Source organism: Ranitomeya variabilis, chromosome 1, assembly GCF_051348905.1.
Source record: "Ranitomeya variabilis isolate aRanVar5 chromosome 1, aRanVar5.hap1, whole genome shotgun sequence".
NCBI lineage: Eukaryota > Metazoa > Chordata > Amphibia > Anura > Dendrobatidae > Ranitomeya > Ranitomeya variabilis.
Window position 1 is genome coordinate 243,487,510 of NC_135232.1, and position 27,592 is coordinate 243,515,101.

At 42.5% G+C, this 27,592-nt stretch overlaps 1 protein-coding gene across 20 annotated transcripts in view; it reads right to left on the reverse strand.

Annotated features, from left to right (window-relative positions):
* RIMBP2 (RIMS binding protein 2) overlaps positions 1-27,592 on the reverse strand; it is an 817,544-nt gene that overhangs the window by 653,596 nt on the left and 136,356 nt on the right. For all 20 annotated transcript variants that reach the window (XR_013223594.1, XM_077293289.1, XM_077293285.1 and 17 more), the window contains exon 4: positions 5,153-5,326. Coding sequence is in view for 19 of the 20 variants with exons in the window: in XM_077293289.1 (XP_077149404.1) it covers positions 5,153-5,326 (174 nt within the window). In the remaining variant the exon portion in view is untranslated. The remainder of the gene's footprint in view (positions 1-5,152; positions 5,327-27,592) is intronic.

Consider the following 27,592-nt stretch of genomic DNA (forward strand, 5'->3'; position numbering starts at 1 on the left):
GCGGCGGTGCAAACAGCAATGCAGCTATCAGGGAGCCTTATAAGGCAGCCTAATAAGCTACAGAGCCGATGCACAAAAATATAGCCTCCACTGTCTCTGCAAAATAAAGGTGGTGTTGGACAGTGGAAATCGCTACAGCACAAGCGGTTTGGGGGTTAATCTTCCCTCCATAACTATATCCCTTCTTCTGATGAAGCTGCAGCAACCCCTCCCTATGCTAAGATCGGCAGAAGTAAGATGGCGGTCGGCGTGCACGCCCCTTTATAGCCCCTGTGACGCTGCAGAAAGCAAGCCAATCACTGTCATGCCCTTCTCTAAGATGGTGGGGACCGAGACCTATGTCATCACGCTGCCCACACTCTGCGTCCTCCTTCATTGGCTGAAAAATGGCGCTGAAAGCGTCATACAAAACGTGACTTTGGCGCGCAGATCGCCGACCTCATGGCCAATCCCACACTAGGATCAGGTCGGGTTTCATGAAACCCAACTTTGCCGAAAGTCGGCGATTTTTGAATTTATCCGATCCGTTTCGCTCAACCCTACTTGTTACTTATTTTGCACACGGGCTATTGAGATTTTAGTTACATCTAGGGTAACAATGGTGCATCACTTTCTTCTCAAGGCCAGTATTGTTTTTTTTATATATTTCTAGTTAGAAAGGTATTGGAAACATTTAGTAAATTAGGAATATTTGCAATTGTGTTAGAAATGTCACACAAAGGCATGTAATTAACAAAAACTTGGCATTCATAAATTAACAAATCTGTTTCACAGTGATTTTCTTAAAGAACTACTGTAATTCATTGTCATCACCATCTGAAAATGTATCTAATCTGTATGATTATTCAGTTAGTCCCTCTGATTTGCTGCATTAGACCAGGGTCACACTTGCGAGTATGATGCGAGAAACTCGCACAAGTCTCTCACATCAATACCTGGCACTGCCACCAGCACTTGGACCAGAGCGTGCGGCTGCATAGAAATACATGTAGCCGCACGCTTTAGTCCCGAGTGCTGGCGGCAGTGCCGGGTATTGATGCGAGAGATTCGAGCGAGTTTCTCGCATCACACTCGCAAGTGTGACCCCGGCCTTAGAGGTAATTTGTCAGCAAGATTTCACACAAAAGCTGTTTCTATGTGCATGTAGCTCTTTCAAAGGCAAGTCCAGCAATAACTTGACATTGCCAGTTCATTCTGTCATTGCTGAGAAATCAGTGTTTGTATTGATATGTAAATGTGACTGTAGATCTGAAGCCTCTGTCACCTCAGCTCTATTCTCTGTTCAGCACCGTCCCCTTCTGCTTAACTGTCAGCCTCTTGACTGAAGAAGCGCTCGATAAATGTTAAAATAAAATAAACATACAGTGCCTTGAAAAAGAATTCATACTCCGTGAACTTTTCCATATTTTTTCATATTACACCTACAAACCTAATTGTATTTTACTGGGATTTTATGTGATATACCAACATAAATTAGCAAGTATATGTGAAGTGTAAAGGAAACGATACTTAGTTTTTTTAATATTTTTCAAAGCACTGTATACACAGCAATGTAAAAAACGACCTGCTGTGCATTTGTTCCATTTTTTGCAACTTCTTTCAACAAATTCAAGCTTCGCAAGCCATTGAGAGGTGTGTCCTGACTAGTGTTGAGCGATACCGTCCGATACTTGAAAGTATCGGTATCGGAAAGTATCGGCCGATACCGGCAAAGTATCGGATCTAATCCGATACCGATACCCGATACCAATACAAGTCAATGGGACTCAAGTATCGGACGGTATTCCTGATGGTTCCCAGGGTCTGAAGGAGAGGAAACTCTCCTTCAGGCCCTGGGATCCATATTAATGTGTAAAAGAAAGAATTAAAATAAAAAATATTGCTATACTCACCTCTCCGACGCAGCCTGGACCTCACCGAGGGAACCGGGAGCCTTCTTTGCTTAAAATGCGCGCGTTTACTTCCTTCCGTGACGTCACGGCTTGTGATTGGTCGCGTGCCGCCCATGTGGCCGCGACGCGACCAATCACAGCAAGCCGTGACGTAATTTTCAGGTCCTCAATGCCTAATTCTAGGCATTCAGGAATTTAAAATTACGTTCCGGCTTGTGATTGGTCGCGTCGCGGTCACATGGGCGACGCGACCAATCACAAGCCGTGACGTCACGGGAGGCAGGAAACGCGCGCATTTTAAAATTACGTCACGGCTTGTGATTGGTTGCGTGCCGCCCATGTGACCGCGACGCGACCAATCACAGCAAGCCGTGACGTAATTTTCAGGTCCTGAATGCAGAATTAGGCATTGAAGACCTGAAAATTACGTCACGGCTTGCTGTGATTGGTCGCGTCGCGGCCACATGGGCGGCACGCGACCAATCACAAGCCGTGACGTCACGGAAGGAAGTAAACGCGCGCATTTTAAGCAAAGAACGCTGCCGGTTCCCTCGGTGAGGTCCAGGCTGCGTCGGAGAGGTGAGTATAGCAATATTTTTTATTTTAATTCTTTATTTTACACATTAATGTTGTTTCGATACCGATACCCGATACCACAAAAGTATCGGATCTCGGTATCGGAATTCCGATACCCGCAAGTATCGGCCGATACCCGATACTTGCGGTATCGGAATGCTCAACACTAGTCCTGACCGTTCTTCATTAAGCTTTCGCTTGGAAGCCGCAGATATTTTACATATATATGTACCGTATATACCCGAGTATAAGCCGAGACCCGTAATTTTGCCACAAAAAACAGGGAAAGCCTAGGGTGGGAAATGCAGCAGATACTGGTAAATTTCAAAAATAAAAATAGATACCAATAAAAGTAAAATTAATTGAGACATCAGTAGGTTACGTGTTTTTGAATATCCATATTGAATCAGGAGCCCCATATAATGCTCCATACAGTTCATGATGGCCCCATAAGATGCTCCATAATAAAATATGCCCCATAAAATGCTGCTTATATTGATTATGGCCCCATAAGATGCTCCATAGATAATGTGCCCCATATAATGCTGCATAGGTTGATCAGGGCCCCATAAGATGCTCCATAGAAACATTTGCCCCATATGCTGTTGCTGCAATAAAAAAAAATCACATACTCACCTCTTGTCCTGAGCAGGCCCCCGACACTTGCAATATTCACCTGTCCGCGTTCCACCGCTAGGCGCCGCTGTCATCCGCATCCTCCGCAGCGACTGTTCAGGCAGAGGGTGGCGCGCACACTAATCACATCATCGCGCCCTCTGACCTGAACGTCACAGACAGAGGATGCAGAAGACACAGCGGCGCCCGGCGGTGGAACGCGGGACAGGGGAATATCGCGCAATACTCACCCTCCAGTCCCCATTATACTCACCTGCTCCTGGCGAGGTCCCTGGCAGCTTCTCACTGACAGGTGATCTTCTGCACCCGCAGCTTCCTCCTGTGTTCAGCGGTCACATCATACCGCTCTTGAAAGTAAAGAATATGCGTCCATATTCATTACTTTAATGAGCGGTACCACGTGACCGCTGAACACAGGAAGAGCTGCGGGTGCTGGAGAAGCCGGAACGTGCAGAGACGCGCCGGGAGCAGGTAAGTATGATTTGACAGCTGCCACTCCCCCTCCCCCGCCGACCCCCTGGGACAATAACTCGAGTATAAGCAGAGAGGGGCACATTCAGCCCAAAAAATGGGCTGAAAATCTCAGCTTATACTCGAGTATATACGGTATATATTGATAAATTATAAATATGATTATTTTTAAAAGACGCTTGTCATGATCCAATTTAGTATGCGTGGCAGCTCTGGTTCCACTATGTTTTAAACGTAGCTTCCTTTCAGGACCAGTGAGGGTTAATGTAAGTTTCCCCTGCTAGCAGCCTGCTGCAACTGCAGAGTGGCTAGGTCAGCTGATATGGGTGGTGACTACTTCCACCATCCTTTAAATGGTCACCTGATGCATCATCTGAATGTTGGTGATGCTGCAATAAAAAAAAAAATCACATACTCACCTCTTGTCCTAAGCAGGCCCCCGGCACTTGCAATATTCACCTGTCCGCGTTCCACCGCTGGGTGCCGCTGTGTCATCTGCGTCCTCCGTAGAGACTGTTCAGGCAGAGTTCTGAATGTTGGTGATAGAGTTATTCTATGGAGACCAGCCGTGCAGTTGCAGCTCTCTGGTGTCAGCTACTTGGTGAATTTGGAGTCCTGTTTCTGTCTCAACTGCGGTGTGGAGCTTGGCAGCGGAGTCTAGAAGCTAAGTGTTGTGTTTATTCCTTGTCCCTCTTGTGTTTGTCACTGTCACCTGTGTTTGTTCCATCTGCAGTGGGGAGGCTAGTGCTCTTGCCGGCCAGTGCACAAGCCAGGGTAGTGTGAGGTGACAGCGAGGGATGAGGTTCCTGACGGTGGTGGGGGGAAGGGCCTACTTATGGCATTTGGGGAGTGCAGGGACAGGCTCAGGTTTTAGCTCAGGGGGTGTGCATCCCTCATTTCCCTATCGGTAGGGCTTTCCTTTCCCCTTTTCCATCCCGTTGTGTGCTTGTTGTACCGTCCGCTGACCAACCCCCTGTTTGGGTTGTTGTATTTCCTGACAACGCTGGTGGCAAAGCTGCTGCCAAAAAGACGCTTCAGGGAAAACACCACCTGTTTTCCTGAAGCATCTTCTGACTTAAAAACTATTCTGGTATACATCTGAAGGCTGTCATGTGCACATACCCTTAGGGCTCACATACACATAGGGCTCATTTTAAGTCAACTTCCTGGAAATTACACAATAATGGCTTTTCTAATTCACTTTCATTAGCGATTTTGCTTTCAGTAGCAGCATAGAACAGCTGTGGTCCGTACTGTCTCTTAGGCATTGTTGTAAAATCTAATGTCAGTGTACAAACAGACTATTGAGAGAAAAATGTAAAAAATAGAAAAATTATTATTGTGCAGACTCCTGCATTAAATTTATAATTCTGGGTAACTGGAAGTACATTGTAAAATTGGTTTAGAAAAAAAATAACTTTTTCTACTTTCATAAACAAAGTCTATAAGAAAAAAACGGATCCGGCGGCATCAGTCGCCGGATTCCTTTTTTTCAAAATTCGACGCATTGCGACTGATGGCAAAAAACTGATGTGTGAAAGGGGCCGTGTGTGATGATAATGCTAAAAAGTTTTTACCTTCAAACATCCAAGTCTGGTCCTCAGCTCATCACACTCCACTTGCAAAAGCCGAATCTCCACTTCTCGCTCTGACTCTTTACTCGGACAGGGTGAGTGAGCCGGACCTCCATTCACTGATCGCATGATGTCTCCTGTTGGTGGCTTCTTAGGCAATGTAGAAGTTTTCTTCTGCTGTAATTATAAGCAGAGTAGAAGTCCTTTACCACATCCTATCATTTCAGTTCACAGCAGCTCTCATAAAATATTTATACAAGTGTCAATGTATGAGAAAACAGAATAAAATGGATTTGAAAATAACACAAACATATTTTGTGAGAAAGACTAGAACAAATAGAAATGGAGAGGAGACAGGAAGACCTAAAAATTATCTCAAGCATGAGATACACTCTTCCTTAACACTGACTTGCAACACCAGGAAGGGAAAATCGTGAACTTGTGGAAATCACAGGATGGATAGACATGGTAATGATATGCAAATGATGAAAAACTGGAAACAAAATTTCAAAACAACTTGATTTGGTTAGGGTTGAGTATGAGAGCCTTTTTCAACATGATTATGGCAGTCTGCGTTTTGCTTGTGCTACTGTGAGAATCCTGTGGGCCTAATTGTGCTACCATGTCCTACAGTGTCTCCGCACTTGCTTCCCATCAAGCACATCTAGGATCTAGCGTCCCCGGCGCCTGCGCTGTAAGTTTGCAACTGCGCATTCCCGAAAAAAAACGCATTTGCACTGCCCTTCGAACTTACAGCGCAGGCGCCGGGGACGCTAATGGAGGAAGAGGAGGTGGCACCCGGCGTGCAGAGGCCCTGAGGGACGGCTGTGGTGCATCTGTGTTAGGGGGGAAAGACCTGCCCCCGTGGCGATTTCAAGGTATGAGGGACAAATTTGATAAACGATTATTTCAGCAGTGGCAGAGACCCGAACTAAAAGAGCCACCTTGTCAGAATGCAGCATTAGTGCAGCACAAGGTGGCTCTTTTAGTTACAAACGCCTGGGGGGGGGGGGTGACAGGTTCCCTTTAAGACTCTAGCTCCCTCCCCTTTTGGCAGTTCAGTGCACCTATCAAGGTAGAGAAATCACTCTCTTTTAAAGTGTAAAAGAGTTGGAAAGTCTCTAAAACTTCTGTAAGTCTAAGTTCCAGAGGTTAGATAGGAGGCACACTAAGTTTTTTGGCCAATGAGTTTCACAAACCTTATTCTGACAATGTTAGATATTAAAGAGGTTGTGTCATGAACAAAAAACATGTCTATATGCCATATTAACACATATGGACATCAAAGAGGGAGTCTCTGTACCCCCTTTTATAAGCCAGAACATGCATTGTTACTCTAAGGCTAGAAGAAAGCAAAAATAAGGAACTTAAAACTTAACATTTAATATGAATCATTAAAATATCAATGCAGTAAAAAAAACTAATTAGACATGGGGGAACCTTTAGACCTATCAGTACAACTGATTAATTTATGTCTCCATATGTCCAAAGGAAATTCACTTAAAAGAAAATTGGAACAATCTCACCAGATTCATAGATGATAGAATCTCCATTGTTGCAAAAAAAAAAAAAAACACCTCCCATGGAACAATAGACAAGGACCCATGAGGATAAGTATCCATGTCAGAGTAAAGTTCACATTGCCATTCCAAGAGAGGACCACCTCCCAACGCGTTTCATCCACATAGGACTACTCAGGGGATATTAAAGGTATATCGTTGCACAACTGTGGGTGGTGCACAAGTGGGAACCCGACCCGTGAGTAATATAAATATAACTTGGCACTCAACTTACGTTTGATATGAAGATTTTAATGCAGTCCCGAAAATAATTACAACATTTCGGGCCCCAAATGGACCTTTATCAAGTACTGCAATGGATACATAATGAAAAAATAATGAAAAAATAACAACATCATGTCTGATACAAAAGAATAATGTCAGAAAACAATAACAATAGTATTAACAAATACCAAATTGGCGTAATTGCCGTGCTCAGGAACAGAAGAAATGAAGAAAAAAGATCTCGAAAAATCTGCCCGACTGCTAGGTGCTATTTTTGCCCCAAAGGTGGGGGGAAAAAGGGGAGAAGGCCCAAACTAAAGGCTGTGAGCAGTGTATGTGTGGTGATAAAAAATGAGAAAGGTATCGGAGGTAAAGAACGTACCGTGATTGCAATTGGACCTTCCTCTGTGGTACTAGCAAGTACTGAATGGGTATCTAAACCCTAGAATAAGATATTTGTTATCAGAACAATATATTATCTGTGTCATAGAGTTCATTACATGTGTGACACTGACCGTGAATGTTCCAATATAGGGCCTGGTATGCTTGTTGTTTACTGTATAAGAAATATGTGAAGGCCCCGGACTGGAATATAGGCACCTGGATTATAATATATGTTATCTCAGGGAAACCTAAAATAAAAATGATTTTCTAAGAATAAAGATGGAATATAAGGTTCACTTGTTAGGAAAGATGTCAATATGGAATAACTCACAATATTTGCGGTAGATGTGACCCAACACTCTGTGTTACGGGAAATTTCCCTCAGGGCGTCACGGGATATGGCAGCCAAAGAAGCAGTGCTCCGCCATTGCTGGTATTAATAAAGAGCCTCCCACATAGAAAGAGGGATCTATAAAATTGGCTATCTATTGCACTCTATATCACTTATTTGTCACTCTAAGGCTAGAAACACATTGCATTTACAGCTACTCTTGCGTACATATGCTCAGTAGGTACTGTATATGCCTGACAGGCCACCCTAGGATGCTTGCACATCCATCCATCCATCTTAAGAGTCCATTGATATAAAGTATACTGCATAGAAAACTGCAGCCTGTTACACATTTAAATAATGATATACAGAACATAGCAGCGACCAAACAGAGGCTATATCCTATATCCTATCTATAGGAAAGGTCGGGGAAAGCTCCAATCATATACCTTAGGCTATGTGCACAGATGCCATGTGCACCTAGCCTTATTCTGGTGCCCTCAAGTTGTTCTTGTCCTATTGTTTTGCAATATATAGTATAAGCAATAAGATAATCGCAAGGTCAAGTCCCCCAAAAAAGACTGAAAAAAGAGAAAATAAAAAAAAAGAAAGTTTTTAAATATTTTAAAATTCTAATTACTTCCTTTCTTCCCTGTTAAAAATAAATAAATAGTCATATTTGGTGTTGCCACATCCGTAAAACTCCAGTCAAAAGTATCAAAATATAAAAATAATTCGCCCATATGGTCAATGACGTAAAGCGAAAAAAATATCAACTCAAATGGCAGAATTATGTTTTTTTATTACCTCACCTCCCTAAAAGAAAGCAATCAAAACATCATATTTACCCCAAAATGGTACAATAAAAATATCAGATCACCAGGCCAAAAAACACAATCCCAAACAAAGCTTCATGGAAGGAAATAAGAAAACGTTAGGGGTAGGGATGAGCGGACCCATGGATGTTCAAATTCGTTAGGTTTGAGCGAACTTTAGTCCAAAGTTCGGTTCGGGTACCAGCACTGTACCTGAACCCCATAATAGTCAATGAGGACCCGAACTTTGGTGCAGTAAAATGGTCATAATAAGGGCTAAGGGGCTGCAACAGGCTCTGTCTCTCTTCCTCCTCTGTATTATCTCTCTGTACTATATAGACATCTCAGCTTTCAATAATCTGTAGTATGCAACATCTCTAGGGGAGAAGTGTACGGACATGGTACCAGTTAGAAACTCAGAATATTAACAATACATTGTCTACAAAATAAATCGTTCCTATTGAAGCTGCCTGATTTTTTTTCTAACTGGACTTACAGCTTCCAGGTCACACATGCCTTAGATGTTCACACACATTTCTATAAATTCCCATACGTATGTTTGCTAATCAATATTAATTACTTTAGGATTCATAGCGTAACATGCAAAAGCTGATCAATGGCAGTTAATATCTATTTAAGCTTTAATAAGCAGAAAAACGTTTATGGTTGTAATTAAATTTGACTAAACAGTTACAAGCCCCAAGGCATTATTAATAAATAAATACATAAATAAAATGAAAAATATATTATTTCCAGAATGTTGATACCAATTTAAATGTGGCAAAATCTTTCTCTGCTATCATTAATACATTTGTGAATCTTGGGCTCTGGACCCCACACCCGAGGCGGACCAATGGCTTAACGATTGTGAAATTAAATTGTGCAGCAATTGGCCATCGCAATGAGAGGAGTTTTAGACACATGTGGTGAATAGCACCGGGTGGCTTTGGCTTCGGGTTTCTATTAGCCCCACAGTGCTTATGGCACCAATAATAATAGGTTCTTTAGCTCTGTTCTTGTTGGTAAAAATACCAGAACATTATTTGCTTCCATTAAAGTGGTTTATCTATATGCAATATTCAGACCTATGGAAAATCTAGAGAGGGTTCTCTGCTCAAGATCCCCTGTATGAATTTGTGCTGCTGGACTTGAGACATCCTCCGGACTAATGCCCAGTTTTGACCCTTATCTCAGGCTAAAAACCTATAATTTTAAGGGTGTTTTAACTTAGAGCTGGATACTGCCTTCCCTTAAAATAGTAGGCTTTTAGCCCGGGAGAGACATATTAGGTTAGGGAATGTTTCACTGAAGGTTCCGTTTGAATCACATATTTCAGAGATTTACACTGAAACCCAGGTATAAGCGCTCATCGTAGAGCACAGGATAAATGTGCACTGAGCCTTAGGCTACTTTCACACACAGCATATTTGCTGCGTATTTTTACGCGCGCGTATTTTGCTGCTGCTTTACCTGCGTTTTTTTACGCAGGCAAAAAACGCAGCTGCTTTCACACACAGCGTTTTTTGCTGCGTTTTTTGCAGCTGCGTTTTTTTCAGCATTGTGTACTGAAAATAAAGTTTGTTTGAAAAAAAAAAAAAGGGGAAAAAAAAATCATTGAGGTCATTTCCTGTCTTTATGACTCAGAATACAATACACACTGGAGTTAACATCATGTCGATTCTGCCAGCTGCAATGGCCTTGAGCCAAAGACGCCTCAGTAAGCGGAACAGACATCAGCTGGGGTTTACTAACCCCACTGTCACTAACCCCAGGTTACTAGGGCAGGCGTCAGTCAGACGCCCCCCCTCGTAACCCTGTACGGTAAGGGTATGTTCACACGATCCTGATTTCAATCCTTTTTTTTCAGGACAAAAACCGCAGCTCTTGGCAGAAAACGCAGGTGCGTTTTTGGTGCGTTTTTGATGCGGTTTTTGATGCGGTTTTTAGTGCGGTTTTTTATGCAGTTTTCTCTGCAGATTGTCTGTGTTTGACACAAATAAAGCTTTAACTGCAGTGGGGGAAAAAAAAAAGAAATGATGTCATTTCCTTGTCCAACCCTTTTCTTCTTCCATCCTCCATTTTGGGACTAAACACCAAAATGAGTGGACGTGTTTTGAATGACAGCGCTCCGCAGAGTGCTGAGCGTAGGCCAGATCACAGCCCGCGGATCCAGCTCTATCTAGCTATTTAAGTCTACGCTCACATTTGCGGTCTGCGCCGCAGCGTCGGGCGCCGCATGCGTCATGCGCCCCTATATTTAACATGGGGGCGCATGGACATGCGTCGCACTTGCGTTTTGCGCCGGCCGCATGCGTCACTGCAGCGCACGCATCCGGCCGCAGAGGACGCAGCAAGTTGCATTTTTGCTGCGTCCAAAATCAATCAAAAAAAGGACGCATGCGGCGCACAACGCAAATGTGAACATAGCCTAAGTGCCACGTATTTAAGTGCCACGTATTTAAGTGCCACGTATTTCAGTGCCACGTATTTCAGTGCCACGTATTTCAGTGCCACGTATTTCAGTGCCACGTGCCACGTATTTCAGTGCCACGTGCCACGTATTTCAGTGCCACGTATTTCAGTGCCACGTGCCACGTATTTCAGTGCCACGTGCCACGTATTTCAGTGCCACGTATTTCAGTGCCACGTATTTAAGTGCCACGTGCCACGTATTTAAGTGCCACGTATCACGTATTTCAGTGCCACGTATTTCAGTGCCACGTATCAAAGTGCCACGTATCAAAGTGCCACGTGCCACGTATTTAAGTGACACGTGCCACGTATCAAAGTGCCACGTGCCACATATTTCAGTGCCACATATTTCAGTGCCACGTGCCACGTATCAAAGTGCCACGTATCAAAGTGACTGAGCGCCGGCCCTAAAGTGAAAGTGAAAGCAGAGCGGTGACGTCACCGCTGTGCTGTTAAGGCCGGAGCTCAGTCAGTGTCAGGAAGCAGAGGCTGGGGGACGCGCAGGTGAGCATGTACTGTTTGTTTTTTTTACTTTTACGCTGGTAACCAGGGTAAACATCGGGTTACTAAGCGCGGCCCTGCGCTTAGTAACCCGATGTTTACTCTGGTTACCCGGGGGCCTCGGCATCCTTGGTCGCTGGAGAGCGGTCTGTGTGACAGCTCTCCAGCGATCAAACAGCGACGCTGCAGCGATCGGCATCGTTGTCGCTATCGCTGCAGCGTCGACACACACACACACACACACACACACACACACACACACACACACACACACACACACACACACACACACCTTCACTGGGGGGCGGGGGCTTCCCTCTTCCTGTCCGACGTCACGTCCGGTCCTGGGTGTCAACCCCTCCGTACAAAGACGCCGACACCCAGGACAAAGGCGCTGTGTGTGCACGTTAATATGGGGCCCTAGGGGGATACGCAGACACGCCGCTGCGTAAAGAATTGACATGTCAATTCTTTTTACGCCGGCGTGTTTGCAGACAAAAGCGCCGCGTTTTTTTGCGGTGTGTCTGAACGGCAAAGTGAATTTCTCATTCACTTTGCCGGCAGACGAAAATGACATTGCGCATTTTTGAAAAGCGCCCGCAAAATAGCGCTCAAAAATGCGCTATGTCTGAAAGTAGCCTTACTGCGATCTTTGGAAGGCATAATGAACAAATCAACAGAAGATCGAGAAAAAGATTTAGCATCGCTATATTTTGAGAGCTATAATTTTTCTATATTTCTGCCAACAGAGTCATGTGATAGCTTGTTTTTAGCATGGCGAGTTGATGTTTCAATTGGCACCATTTTGGGGCACATAACATTTTTTTATCACTTTCTATTTTGATTTTTCGGAGGCAGAATGAACAAAAACCAGCAATTCGGGAATTGTTTTTTTGAGGTTTTTTGTACTGTTCACCATGTGGTAAATGTGATAAGACAGAGTTATTCTTCAGGTCAGTGCGATTACAGCGATACCACATTTATTTCATTTTATTTTATTTGTCTTGGCGCTTGAACGCAATAAAATTATTTTTATAGAAAAAAAGAATTGTTTTTCCTTCGACATATTCTGAGACCGCAATAACTTTTTTATTTTTATGTTAACAGAACTGTATGGTGACTTGTTTTTTGTGAGACAATATGACGTTTTCAACTAGACCATTTTTATTTACATTGCCGGGTATTGATGCGAGAAACTTGCGCGAGTTTCACGCATTGCACATGCAAGTGTGACCCCGGCCTTATTACTTAGATCACTGGTATAATGCATTGCAGCACCACCAGTGATACACTGACAGAACACCTTTTAGACCATGCTCATGGCATGGTCTAAGCAGGCCACCTTAGCTGGAGGTTATCATGGCATTGCCACTACAACGATAGGCAGCCCGCGATGACATCACGGGGGAGCCAATTGCTTGGGAAAGGGAGCCCTCTCTTAGTCTTTTAAGTGCTATGATCGTTATTTGTTTTAAAAAAAAAAGGTTTATTGCAGGCACCAAGTTTCTTATTTTTCTGTGTGTTAATTCAACTCAAATCCTCAGAAATAGCCTCATCACATCTCTTCTGGGTGGTGTATGCATAAAGTTGTAATATATTGGAAAAAATAGCAAGAAAAACAGCACTCACCCAATCTTTATTTCCAGATGTTGTTTTAATCCATAAAATTGATTACAATTTAAATATGTCCTCAGTTTACATTACCTTTTTATATCAGTGGTCTTGTTTGACTTTGCAACATATTGTACGAGTCCAAATGTGGAGCTGTAGTGCGCGTGCGCACCTCACCTCCTGTTGTTCGCGCCGGACTGTTTGGCATCTTGATGTCTGCCGCGCACACGCATGAGCCTCTGAATTATGTCATGCTCCCGTCCGGTACTGACTTGATGGCTGGGTAGTCATCAGTCTGACGCGGGCAGCGTGACGTGCATGCACCGAAACTGCAGCGCCACTGGGGGAGTCACATTCACGTGGGTTACCATGCGACTCGTAACTATGGCTACATAAGGTCCTGGTGGTGCACCACCTATCTACACCTGCCCCTTGAGAAAGCAATGAAAAATCCACACGAAGCGCGCGTTGGGGTTGGAACCACCTGGTTTTGTGCACTGCACTTTCTTCTCCCACAGGGTAAGATGATTTCACTCTCCTCTGACTGAGTATTTGACTCTTGAACACAGTGCTGCGGTGAGCCAATACATATAACTGGTCATTCTGACCAGATTATCACTTAGCGTTTTTTTTAACCCCTTCAAGACCTTGCCCTTTTCCATTTTTGCGCTTTCTTTTCTCGCTCCCCTCCTTACCAGAGTCATAATTTTTTTATTTTTCCGTCAATATGGCCATGTGAGGGCTTGTTTTTTGCGGGACAAGTTGTACTTTTGAGCAACATCATTGCTTTTAGCATGTCGTGTACTAGAAAAGGGGAAAAAAATTCCAAGTGTGGTGAAATTGCTAAAGAAGTGCAATCCCAAACTTGTTTTTTGTTTGGCTTTTTTGCTAGGTTCACTAAATGCTAAAACTAACCTGCCGGTTCAATTCTCTAGGTCATTATGAGTTCATCGATACCAAACAGGTCTGGGTTATCTTTTATCTAAGTGGTAAAAAGCATCTCATTTTTCGTGATCTGGGGTTGGGTGAGGGCTTATTTTTTGCGTGCTGAGCTGACGTTTTTAATTATACCATTTTGGTGCAGATACGTTCTTTTGATCGCCCGTTATTGCATTTTAATGAAATGTCATGGAGACCAAAAAACCTAATTCTGGCGTTTCAATTTTTTTTCTCGCTATGCTGTTTAGCGATCAGGTTAATCCTTGTTTTTTATTGATAGATCAGGCGATCCTGAACGCGGCGATACCAAATATGTGTATATTTGATTTTTTTATTGTTTTATTTTGAATGGGGTGAAAGGGGGTGATTTAAACTTTTATATTTTTTTTAGTTTTTTTTCATATTTTTTAAAACATTTTTTTTTACTTTTTCCATACTTCAATAGCCTCCATGGGATGCTAGAAGCTGGCACAACTCGATCGGCTCTGCTCCTTAGAGCGAAGCTCAGATCACTCCTATGTAGTAGATTTACTGCATTGCTATGAAAGCCGACCACAGGGTGGCGCTCATAGCAATCCGGCATCAACAACCATAGAGGTCTCAAGGAGACTTCTGGTTGTTATGCTGACACATCGCTGGCCCCTGATCACGTGATGGGGGTCAGCGATGTGCTCATTTCCAGCCCGATGACCGGAAGCACTAGTTAAATGCCGTTGTCAGCATTTGACAGTGGCATTTAACTAGTTAATGATGGCGGGTGGATTGTGATTTTACCCGCTGCTATTGCAGGCACATATCAGCTGTTCAAAACAGCTGACATGTCCCAGCTTTGATGCAGGCTCACCGCCGGAGCCCGCATCAAAGGAAGAGATGCGACCTCCGCTGTACTAGTACGGCGGAGGTCGGGAAGGGGTTAATGTGTGCATACCGACCTGCTCTGTATATACCCAACATCTATATTAAATTATTCGTGTTGACTCATGTTGTGAACATTACCCTTTTGGAAGTAATTACGGTAGTTCACTATGTATTGTGTATGTCTGTCCTTTTGCAATTGTTTTTTAAATACTTTGGTCACTTTATGGTTAAATAATAAAAATACAACTTTTTAATCCTATATACTCTGTATTTTCTCATGCTTCAAATGCCATGCATTGGAGTGGTTATTTAAATGTGGCTACTTGGCACCTATCTGGTGCATGGTCCCAATAACCATTATGGTACTCAGGTTTTTGTTCCTGAGCTTAAAGGGGCAGCGCACATATAGTAAATGCCCTTAGCTGGTAGCCGAGAGGAATTTAGTATAATTAGTACACCTGCTGGCTGGCTTTCAGCCTATTGCTGGGAGTCATCCTGTATAAAAGACTCCCTCTCCCTTAGTGAGTCGTCAAGCAACAGGTTTAGTCACTAGGTAGTGTGGTATTCTCCCAGCGCAGTGTGGCCAGTGTCCTGAAGCCAAATCCCTGGTCCCCAGACAGCCAGCGTCCTGAACCCAAATCCCAGGTCCTGGTGCAGCCTGAGTCCTGAACCCAAATCCCTGGTCCAAGTGTGGCCAGTGTCCTGAACCCGAATCTCTGGTCGCAGTGGACATTGTCCTGAACATTGTCCCCTGGTCCTAATGCAGTCAGTCCTGTTCTCAAAGTCCCCTGGTCCAGGTGCGGGCAGTGCCTGAACGTTGTCCCCTGGTCCCGAGGCGGCCAGTCCTGTACCCAAAATCCCCTGGTCCTGGTGTGGCCAGTCTTGTTCCTGAAGTCCCCTGGTCCCAGTGTGGCCAGCGCCTGAACATTGTCCCTCAGTCCATGTGTGGCCAGTCCCTTAGACCGGTGTGTCTGAACATAGCTCTAGTCCGTGTCAGTTAACCTGATCCCTGGGAGATCTGCCTAGGAGTGGTACCTGGCGGCTAAATGTAGCCGAGTCTGTCTCCACCATCAGGAGCTCGAGTGAACTCCTGGTAGCCATTTAGCTATGCCCCTTCCTAGGCAGGCCCACTCCTATGACACAGTGGGTCCACAAATCCACATGCACCAACGTTGGGTGTAACAGTCTGGATACTGATTTCTGGCATAAACCTTACCATAGAAAGCTCTCTGCATGCAAGGGTTAAAATGCAAAAATGGTTTAGTTGGAAATTTGCCAAGTTTCACCAAACCTCAGCACACTGAAAAAAACATTATTATATCGAGTCCAAATGCTACATCATGTAATACATTTAGGCTTCATGTTTACTAAATTTTCCCCCCAAAAATGTGAAAAAATCTTTTTTTTTTTTTTTTTAAATGTAAGTACCTTGAATTGACTCAATCATTAAATCTTGATGACTTTTGATTCTCATGATTAATTTAAAAGTCTTAAACGACTCTAAATCAAGCAAAAAAAGTATTTTACCAGAACAACATAATTATTTCATCAATGCTTTTACTTGAAACATTTCTAAATTGTGAACTTGTTCAACCTGGCATTCACATTGATTTCAGCTAGGCAGATGGGAAACATACAGACGCATTACCATTTAGTATAATTTGCACAGAACATTGAGGGGTATTTGTGAATGACAGCAATTGGATATGTTACTGCTTCTGCTGCTCACAACAAGTCTAGTCACATCTTGGACCAATATCCTATCTTAAAAATACACTTTACTTGCACGTATTATTTTCCACTTTAATCTACCTGTTCTCTCATGTACTAGGAGATGCTGAGGTAGTGGAAAAGACATCCGTTGATCAGCACCCCCTTAGCTAAAACTGAGACCATCATTATTTTTTTCAAAATAATATATATGTTTATGTACATATCTAATATACAGCTCTGGCAAAAATTAAGAGACCACTGCAAAATATTCAGTTTGTCTGATTTTATAGGTATATTTTTGAGTAAAATGTAAATTGTTCTTTTATTCTATAAACTACTGACAATCTCCGAAATTCCAAGCAATAAATTTTGTATTTATTTTCTGAAAATGAGAAATGGTCAAAATAACAAAAAAATGCATTGCTTGCAAACCTCAAATAATGCAAAAAAAACAAGTTCATAATCATTTAGAAACAACAATACTAATGTTTTAACTCAAGAACCGTTCAGAAATCAATATTTTGTGGAATAACCATGATTTTTAATCACAGCTTTCATGCGCCTTGGCATGCTTTCCACCAGTCTTTCACACTGCTTTTGGGTGACCTTATGCCACTCCTGGTACAAAAATGTAAGCAGTTCTTCTTTGTTTGATGGCTTGTGACTATCCATCTTGCTCTTGATTTCATTCCAGAGGTTTTCAATAGGTTTCAGGTCTGGAGATTGGGCTGGCCATGACAGGGTTTTTATGTGGTGGTCCTTCAGCCACACCTTGATTGACCTAGCTGTGTGGCATGGTGCATTGTCCTGCTGGAAAAAACAGTCCTCAGGGTTGGGGAACATTGCCTGAGCAGAAGGAATCAACTGTTTTTCCAGGATAACCTTGTATGCGGCTTGATTCATACGTCCTTCGCAAAGATTAACCTGCTCAATTCCAGCCTTGCTGAAGCATCCCCAGATCATCACCGATCCTCCACCAAATTTCACAGTGGGTACCAGACACTGTGGCTTGTACACCTCTCCAGGTCTCCCTCTAACCATTAGATGACCAGGTGTTGATCTGGTATATAGATATATATAGATATATAGTGACATAGTCACTGGCAAAGTACTAGAGGGGAGATATGTTTAATTGAGGCTGTTAGCTTCAGTGATCTGAAACCTAGAAGTTTGCTCCAAAACACTAAGTGCTGAGAGAGGTTAATCAGCCATTTTTAAGGGCTAGACTTTTTAGTGAACACCTGAAGAGCGGGTGGGAGGTTGTTCACCATATCTCCTCCCCAGGGTGGGGTTTAGGAGGTAAATAAACAGCCTTCGGAGTCATTCGGGGTTCAGTGTGTCTGGAGCCGGCAGCTCCAGAGAAGCGTTTTGTGTTAAACTGTACTGAACCCGGTTGTTATATCATGAGCGGGCAGATTCCTGCAGCTGCAGAAACGGTATACCATATTGTTTTGTCTTTGTTCTTTCACCCAAAGAGCCATGTTTATTTTTCACTTTGCACTGGTTTATGCTACATGTATATAATAAACTGTTGGAAGATTTAAAGAAACAGTGTGTTAGGACTGGCGGAACGCACCAAACAATAATTATAGATGAAATAAGGTGCGTTTGCAGGCCGGGGTCCACCGTTCAGCTAAGACACCTGCTGCTTGGTAATGGCGGACTATATGGCGGTATAATGTGAGTACACACAGGGGTTAGCTTCACCTGGTATGAAGGAAGCGAACCCTGTTGCGTCACAGGGCCGCAGTACCACACAAAAAGTGCAAGCAAAGAGTCACAGAACTCTGCCCCAAGATTCTGGGAAAGAGTTCCTCTAGACCACTTGCGCTCGACACCGCTACTGGGGTGTTAGAGACTAATCTGAACTTTAGAATTAACTGCACAGGAGTGTGTGCAGCGCCTCTCTGGTGGACACCACTAACCACCCAAACTTGGGCCAGGAAAGCACACTATATGCGCACAGCGCCGCACTGGCGGTCACTGATAATTAGATACAGTAACTTGTGCTACATGTGCAGGATAGCACTGTCAGGCGCTAGGTAGTTCCACCATTCGCGAACTGTCAACAACACTAGGGATAGGAATTATTCGGAGCTTTCATCCATCGACAGGCATACATCCACACACACAAGTTAACAAGTTTATACTAGCTCATGGCCGAGTGGCCATGCGAACGTTTTATAGCTGTAGCTCTCCAGAACCTTCCTAGTGATCCAATAGGAGCCGCTACAGGACCTGAGCATGTGACCCCCGACCTCCAATGAGAGGTCGAACCGTGGGCATGCCCAGTAGGGGAAAAGCAGGACATAGGACTGATCAGTGCTGGCTACAAAGGCTGAGCCTGGAAAAGCAGCAGTAACCAGTCGCACAGTATCAGCTTGAGCCAGACGCTGGGACCGACGTCTCCGCTGAGACCGACGTCTCCGCTGAGCAGGCTCCACTGCGGCTGGAGGAGAATGGGAGACCTCAGCGGACATGGTTCGAGATTTCCCTTGTGCAGCGGCAGGAACTTGACACCTAACACAGCATACCTGTATCTACCTCTGTGTGCAGCCAAGTGATGCAATCTACCATAATATATATAAATTGAATATTTCCTTTAAAATTATCTTTAAATTACATACATAGAGAATTGCTGTATGTAAAACATAATGTTAAAATCACATTGCATTCGCATTTTATTCGGATGCTAGGTGATTATCGCATGCCAGTCGCAAGACACTTGTTTGACTTTTCTGGATCAACATTGGACCAAATTCTTAAACACTAGTGTGTCTTAGGCCCCCCCCAAAAAAGAAAAACTTGTTATAAATACAAAAAATATATAAAAATTCAAATCACCTCTCAGTTCCCTTATAACAAATAATCAATTAAACTGCTATGATGCAAAAATAATCATTCACACAACAATCAATTGAAAAATAAAAACTTTACTCTTCTAGGAAAATGATGACAGAAACTAAATTGTTTTTTTCACAAAATCTTTTTTTTTTGTTTCACAGAATTTAACATTTTTTCACAAACTTGTTAATTGTTTTTAACCATGTAAATATAAAATATCCATGTACTTGGCTTAGTGAATCATGTTTTCTTGCACCATAAAAATAAACCCTTAATAACTATGACAGAATTACATTTATTTTCACTATTTCCTCCCTCTGGGAATTTTTTTTCCCAATTTTTCAGTACATTATATGGTTAAATGATGTCATTGAAAACTACAGCTCGCCCCACAAAAAGACCTTCATACATATGTTGACAGAAAAAATAAAAATACTTATGGCTCTTGGAAGAAGGGGAGCAAAAGTGAAAAATTGCCTGGGTGTTAAGGGGTTAAATACTTTGTAAGTCTTTTTAACCCCTTTACCCCCAAAGGTGGTTTGCACGTTATTGACTGGGCCAAATTTTACAATTCTGACCACGGTCCCTTTTATGAGGTTATAACTCTGGAACGCTTCAACGGATCCCGGTGATTCTGACATTTTCTCGTGACATATTGTACTTCATGATAGTGGTAAAATTTCTTTGATATTACCTGCGTTTATTTGTGAAAAAAACAGAAATTTGGCGAAAATGTCGCAATTTTCCAACTTTTAATTTTTATGCAATTAAATCACAGAGATATGTCACACAAAATACTTAATAAGTAACATTTCCCACATGTCTACTTTACATCAGCACAATTTTGGAACCAAATTTTTTTTTGTTAGGTAGTTATAAGGGTTAAAATTTGACCATCAATTTCTCATTTTTACAACACCATTTTTTTTTTTAGGGACCACATCTCATTTGGAGTCATTTTGAGGGGTCTATATGATAGAAAATAACCAAGTGTGACACCTTTCTAAAAACTGTACCCCTCAAGGTGCTCAAAACCACATTCAAGAAGTTTATTAACCCTTCAGGTGTTTCACAGGAATTTTTGGAATGTTTAAATAAAAATGAACATTTAACTTTTTTTCACAAAAAATTTACTTCAGATCCAATTTGTTTTATTTCACCAAGGGTAACAGGAGAAAATGGACCACAAAAATTTTTGTACAGTTTGTCCTGAGTACGCTGATACCCCATATTTTGCGTTTGGAGAGCCACTGATGTGCCTAAACATTGAAACCCCCCACAAGTGACACCATTTTGGAAAGTAGACCCCCTAAGGAACTTATCTAGATGTGTGGTGAGCACTTTGACCCATTAAGTGATTCACAAAAGTTTATAATGCAGAGCGGTAAAAATAAAAAATCATATTTTTCACAAAAATGATCTTTTGGCCCCCAATTTGTTATTTTCCCAAGGGTAAGAGAAGAAATTGGACCGCAAAAGTTGTTGTACACTTTGTCCTGAGTACGCCGATACCCCATATGTGGGGGTAAACGACTGTTTGGGCGCATGGGAGAGCTTGGAAGGGAAGGAGCGCCGTTTGACTTTTCAATGCAAAATTGACAGGAATTGAGATGGGACGCGATGTTGCATTTGGAGAGCCCCTGATGTGCCTAAACATTGAAACCCCCCACAAGTGACACCATTTTGGAAAGTAGACCCCCTAAGGAACTCATCTAGATGTGTTGTGAGAGCTTTGAACCCCCAAGTGTTTCACTACAGTTTATAACGCAGAGCCGTGAAAAAAAAAAAAAAAAAATTCCCACAAAAATTATTTTTTTAGCCCCCAGTTTTGTATTATCCCAAGGGTAACAGGAGAAATTGGACCCCCAAAATTGTTGTCCAATTTGTCCTGAGTACGCTGATACCCCATATATGGGGGGAACCACTATTTGGGCACATGGGAGAGCTCGGAAGGGAAGGAGCGCCATTTGGAACCCTAACTTTAGCCCCAACCCTAACTGTAGCCCTAACCCTAGCCCAACCCTAACCCTAACCCTAGCCCTAGCCCTAACCTTAGCCCTAACCCTAGCCCTAGCCCTAACCCTAACCCTAACCCTAACCCTAGCCCTAACCCTAATGGGAAAATTGAAATAAATACATTTTTTTTTTCCCAACTAAGGGGGTGATGAAGGGGAGTTTGATTTACTATAACTGGTTATAGCTGGTTTTTTAATCGGATTTTTATGACCGGCAGCCGTCACACACTAAAAAACACTTTTTATTGCAAAAAATATTTTTTGCGTTACCAGATATTGAGAGCTATAATTTTTCCATATTTTGGTCCACAGAGTCATGTGAGATCTTATTTTTTGCAGGGCAAGTTGACGTTTTTATTGGTAACATTTTCGGGCACGTGACGTTTTTTGATCGCTTTTTATTCCGATTTTTGTGAGGCAGAATGACCAAAAAACAGATATTCATGAATTTCTTTTGGGGGGGGGGGCGTTTATGCCGTTCTGTGATTGGTAAAATGGATAAAGCAGTTTTATTCTTTGGGTCAGTATGATTACAGCGATACCTCATTTATATCATTTTTTATGTTTTGGCGCTTTTATACGATAAAAATTATTTTATAGAAAAAATAATTATTTTTGCATCGCTTTATTCTGAGGACTATAACTTTTTAATTTTTTCCCTGATGATGCTGCATGGTGGCTCGTTTTTTGCGGGACAAGATGACGTTTTCAGCGGTACCAAGATTTTTTATATCCATCTTTTTGATCGTGTGTTATTCCACTTTTTGTTCTGCAGTATGATAATTAAGCATTGTTTTTTGCCTTGTTTTTTTTTTTTTTTTTTTTACAGTGTTCACTGAAGGGGTTAACTAGTGGAACAGTTTGATAGGTCGGGTCATTACGGACGCGGCGATACTAAAAATGCTTTTATTGTTTTTTTTATTTAGATAAAGGAATGTATGTATTGGAACAATATTTTTTTATTGATATTATATATTTAGGAATTTTTTTTTCACACATGTAAAAAAATTTTTTTGTACATTGCCGCGGGGGGGGGGGGGGGGGGGGCAACACATTTTATTGACAGGTCGCTGATCTGGCAAGCCACCTCCCTGCAGGACCCGGATGCAGCCCCGCGGCCATTTTGGATCCGGGGCCTGCAGGGAGGAGGAGGTAAGAGACCCTCGCAGCAACGCGATCACATCGCGTTGCTCCGAGGGTCTCAGGGAAGCACGCAGGGAGCCCCCTCCCTGCGTGATGCTTCCCTATACTGCAGGAACACTGCGATCATATTTGATCGCAGTGTGCCGGGGGTTAATGTGCCAGAGGCGGTCCGTGACCGCTCCTGGCACATAGTGCCGGATGTCAGCTGCGATAGTCAGCTGACACCCGGCCGCGATCGGCCACGCTCCCCCTGTGAGCGCGGCTGATCGCTCTGGACGTACTATTCTGTCCTTGGGAAGTAGGGCCCACCCCACATGGAAGGAATAGTACGTCCAATGGTAGAAAGGGGTTAAGGATTTATGATTAATACATAGTTGACGTCTATGTATAAATAAATGGTAAGTTTTATAGGGATAATATTTAGAACATTTTGGGGGGACATGCACTCATTTAACTTTGGTAATGTTTAGAGATGAAAAATGTTAACTGAATGATTCTGTTTTAAAGGGAATATTAGCAGATTTTTGCTATGTAAACTGAGGACATCACGAGGTAGGGGTTTAAAACACGGAACTCAATGATGTGTCACATGTCCGGCTGTGGGATGTCGTTTCCTTCCTTAGACTAAAGGATTAATCACCTGGTGATTAACACTGCTGTGACTATCAGGAACGCGGGCAATTCCCCAGCTTCTTCAACACAAAAGACATATGCTCCACATAGGGAATGCCATATACAATCATAAGGATGTGTGTAGATATTTGTTCACATAGTAGTAGTGCGGTATACAATTGGGTGAATGCAATATAGAAATACAAGAAAAATAACAGACTGTCATACAGCATGTAGAATGAGCATACCAGGTTCACAGAACCATAATGCAGAAGTAACAGAACCAAGAAATTAGATCACCTGTCATATATACCTGTCATATATACATAGAGACATCCTGCTTCCTATGTGGTGCAAGCACAACATTGAAGCTAGTTTCGCCGCTTCATGGTGGTTCATCAGGGGGTAAAGCATTTGCACAGTACTGAATAACCCCATGAACTATAATGGATATGTGATCCATCTATGAAAAACATAAAGCTGAAACACGTGTTTGGAAATGCCACTTCTGATTGATGTCTTTGGGCCAGTTCAGTGACTTCGAATTTATGCTCCAGTTGCGTCTTCAAATTCCAGACAGAACTGTGCTTGTGTGACCCTTTTTGGAGGGGCCGGGACTGTTTATTTTAACACCTAAGGCATCAATTTTTACTCCTCCTGCTCTTTACTTAGTGTGTCTGTAGCTATTAGTTATTGGTTTCTGCAGGATTTCTTACTGTATTAATTATGTATCTTCTTTCTGTTCTCCCTGCTATTATAGTTTTGTAAAATTAATTGCATACATGGGAAAAAATTCTGTTACATTCATTAGCACACTGGTCCACAGATCACAGTGCAACTATTGTGTTTAATTATGTAAATGTACTTAATCTGTAAGCGGCCTAGGGGGATCCTCTAGGGGAATGTATATTTTTCTGCACGTCAATTCAATAGTGACCGGGTACAGGTTGATGCTGGTGCACAAATATATGCAGTCTACGCTGATAAGAATTTAATGTAGAGGGTGCTAGGCGGAAGGCTGCTCTATGACAAGTGGTTTTTTGCGCATAAGTACCATTTTACATAATTAAGTGCAGTGATACTATTTTTACAATCATAAATATTTATGACTCTAGAGTATTCTTATTTCTCATTGTTGTTTCCACTTCAATGGATAAAAAAAACAATTTCTCACCACTTAAAGGGGTATTTCCATCTCCAAGATCCTATCCCAACATGTAGTAGATGTAATAATGTTAGCAAATACCTCCAATTAGAAATGTACTATAGTTCTTCTGATTCGCTATCTTGCTTACCTATGTTCAGAGCATTGCATTAGCTTAGGTATCCATTGTTACAACCACTCATGTAGTGACAGTTAGTTAATTGTTAGTGGTCATAACTATGGATACCTAAGCTACTGCAATGCCCTGAACATGGGGTAAATGACTTAGTGAATCAGAAGAACTATACTACTTTTCTAATTGGAGGTAGTTGCTAATATTTTTATTATTATTACACCTACTATATATTGGGATAGGATATTGGAGATGGATAACCCCTTTAAGACACTGAGAAGCCCCAGTAGTCAGCCTGGACAGAAACATAGCGCACAAAAAGAGCAAGAAAAGCCCTAAGGCTATGTGCACACGTTGAAGATTTTGATGCGGATCTGCAGCATTTTTGGAAGCCCGAAATTGCATCAAATCCACAGTGTAGTGCACAACCAATGTTAGTCAATGGGAATTACAGAATTGGTGTGCAAATGCTGTGGAAAAATCCACGAGGATTCGCAGTGTTTAATTTTCCGAAGCATGTCAATTCTTTTTGCGGATCTGCAGCGTTTCTGCACCCATTGAGTCAGTGAAATCCGCAGCAAAACCGCAGGTGTAAAAATATTTGCGGTTTTGCAGCAAAGTTGTGTGCGAAAAAACGCTGCAAATAGGGAGGATGAACAGTGTGTGGGCGGAGACTGTGTGTGCAGAGATGTGTGTGTCTGTGTGCGGGTGTCTGTGTGTATCTGTGTGTGTTTGCGGGGGTCTGCGCCTGTGTGTGTGTGCGGGTCTGTGTGTAGGCAGGCATCGTCCGATGGGACTACTAGCCCCATCCGGCTATGTCTGCTGTCACATAGAACAGTAACAGCATTAGCCGATGATGGGACAGTAGTAGTCCCACCATCCGGTTACTGTGTTGAATAGTAAAAAAAAAACCACATATACACATACAGTACATATATATACACATACAGTACATACTCCCCAAACAGCTAATCCTCGACGCCCTCGATCGCCTTAAAGAAAAAAAAATAATAAACAAACAGTATACTTGTTCTGATGTAATCCATTTAATAACGAGTGTCCCACGACGATCTCCCTTGTAGAGCTGTCACATCGGGAGATGTGACCGTTCTACGGGGGCTCCGGTGATACAGTGACCGAGGTGATCCTCCCGCACTGTATCACTCCGCTGCCTAGAGGTCACTGAAGTTCGTGCTGTCACTTGCGGCACTGCTGCTTGAGAAAATTCTCACGCAGCGGTAGTGCCGTAAAGTGAGAGCAGCACACTGACAGGAGTATTATCTCCGGTCAGTGTTTCATCGGAGGCCCCAGTAGAGTGGTCACATCTCCTGATGTGACAGCTCTACATGGGAGATCCTCGTGGGAGTCGTTATTAAATGGATTACCTCAGAACAGGGAGTATTTGTGTTGGTTTATTATTTTATTTTTATTACAGGAGATCGAGGGCGTTGCATGGGTTAGGCGTATAATAAAGATGGCAAACTGTGTTTAGTGTTTTATTTCATTAAAAGACTTTATTCTGGCTGTGACACCAGAATAGGGTTTAAGCCACAACGCGTTTCAACGGAAGTACCGTTTTCATCAGGTGGACATTGGAAAATGTCCACCTGATGAAGACGGTACTTCCGTTGAAACGCGTTGTGGCTTAAACCCCATTCTGGTGTCAGAGTTTCCTTTCAGCGCTCCTTTGACCGAGTTTCACCCTTTTCCTGTTTGTCCTTCTTCGTAGGTGTTCAGCTGAAGCTGCGGGGGGACTGTGCGCCCTCCCCTCACTAGGGCTACCTATCCAGCGCTCCTAAAGAATCAGCCTTTTACTGACTTTGTTTATTCTGGCTGTGTCTTTATTTAACCCCTTCCCTTAACAACTATTGGATTAGTTATGGATAGGTGTCTTATTGACACCTATCCATTACTAAGCCGGGCTTGATGTCACCTTACAATACAAAGGTGACATCAACCCAACAACTATTACCCCACTTGCCACTGCTACAGGGCAGTGGGAAAGAGAGGCTAAGTGCCAGAATTGGCGCTGGTGTTTGTAGCCGGGGGGGCCAATATCCATGGCTCCTTCTAGGCTATTAATATCAGCCGGCACCTGTCTGCATAGCCTTTTCTGGTTATTAATTATAGGGGGACCCCACGTCATTTATTTAGGGGGCTCCTCTAACTTAATAGCCAGTAAAGGCTAAGTATACAGCTGTGAGCTGATATTAATAGCTTGGGAAAATCCATGGGTATTACCCTCTTCTCAGGCTATAAATATCTGCCCCCAGTCACTGGCTTTCCTTCTCTGGTTTTGAAAATTGCGTGGGAGCCCACGCCATTTTTTTCCCTTTTTTTTCCCTTTTTTTTAATTAAAGAAATATTGCGTTTAAGCCCGGGGTCACACTTGTGAGAAACTCACACGAATCTCGCACCTCAGTACCTGGCACTGCCACCGGCACTCGGTATCAGAGTGTGCAGCTGCATGTATTTCTATGCAGCTGAACGCTCCGGTCCGAGTGCTAGCGGCAGCGCCGGGTACTGAGGTGCGAGATTCGTGTGAGTTTCTCGCAAGTGTGGCCCCGGCCATCGCAGATTTAGTGTGTGTGTGTGTGTGTGTGTGTGTGTCTTTCTTTAACTCTTTATGTACCATTTTATTATGTTTATTTCTAAACATCGTGATTGGTATTATCTATCTATCTCTCTATAGATCTATTTATCTATAGATAGATCTATAGATAGATAGATTGATCTATAGATAGAGATTGATCTATAGGTAGATAGATTTACAGAGAGATAGATAGAAATACTGTATCTACAGATATCTATCTATAGATACATCTATTGATATCTGTCTATAGATCTTTCTATCTATATCTATCTATAGATAGATCTATAGATCTATCTATATCTATCTATAGATATATCTATCTATAGATATTCACTTATATTTGTTTTGTGTGTGTAAACATTATATTTGAACATGGTATGTGATGATATTATGGTCTTCAATGGAGTATGTAAAAGAAGAGGTTGGACAAGGAAATTACATCACAATTCTTTTTTTTTGTGTTAAATAATCTATCTATATATAGCTTAAAAAAATCATACAAATCCACATGAAAATCTGCATCAAAAACGCATCAAAAAATGCGCAGATTT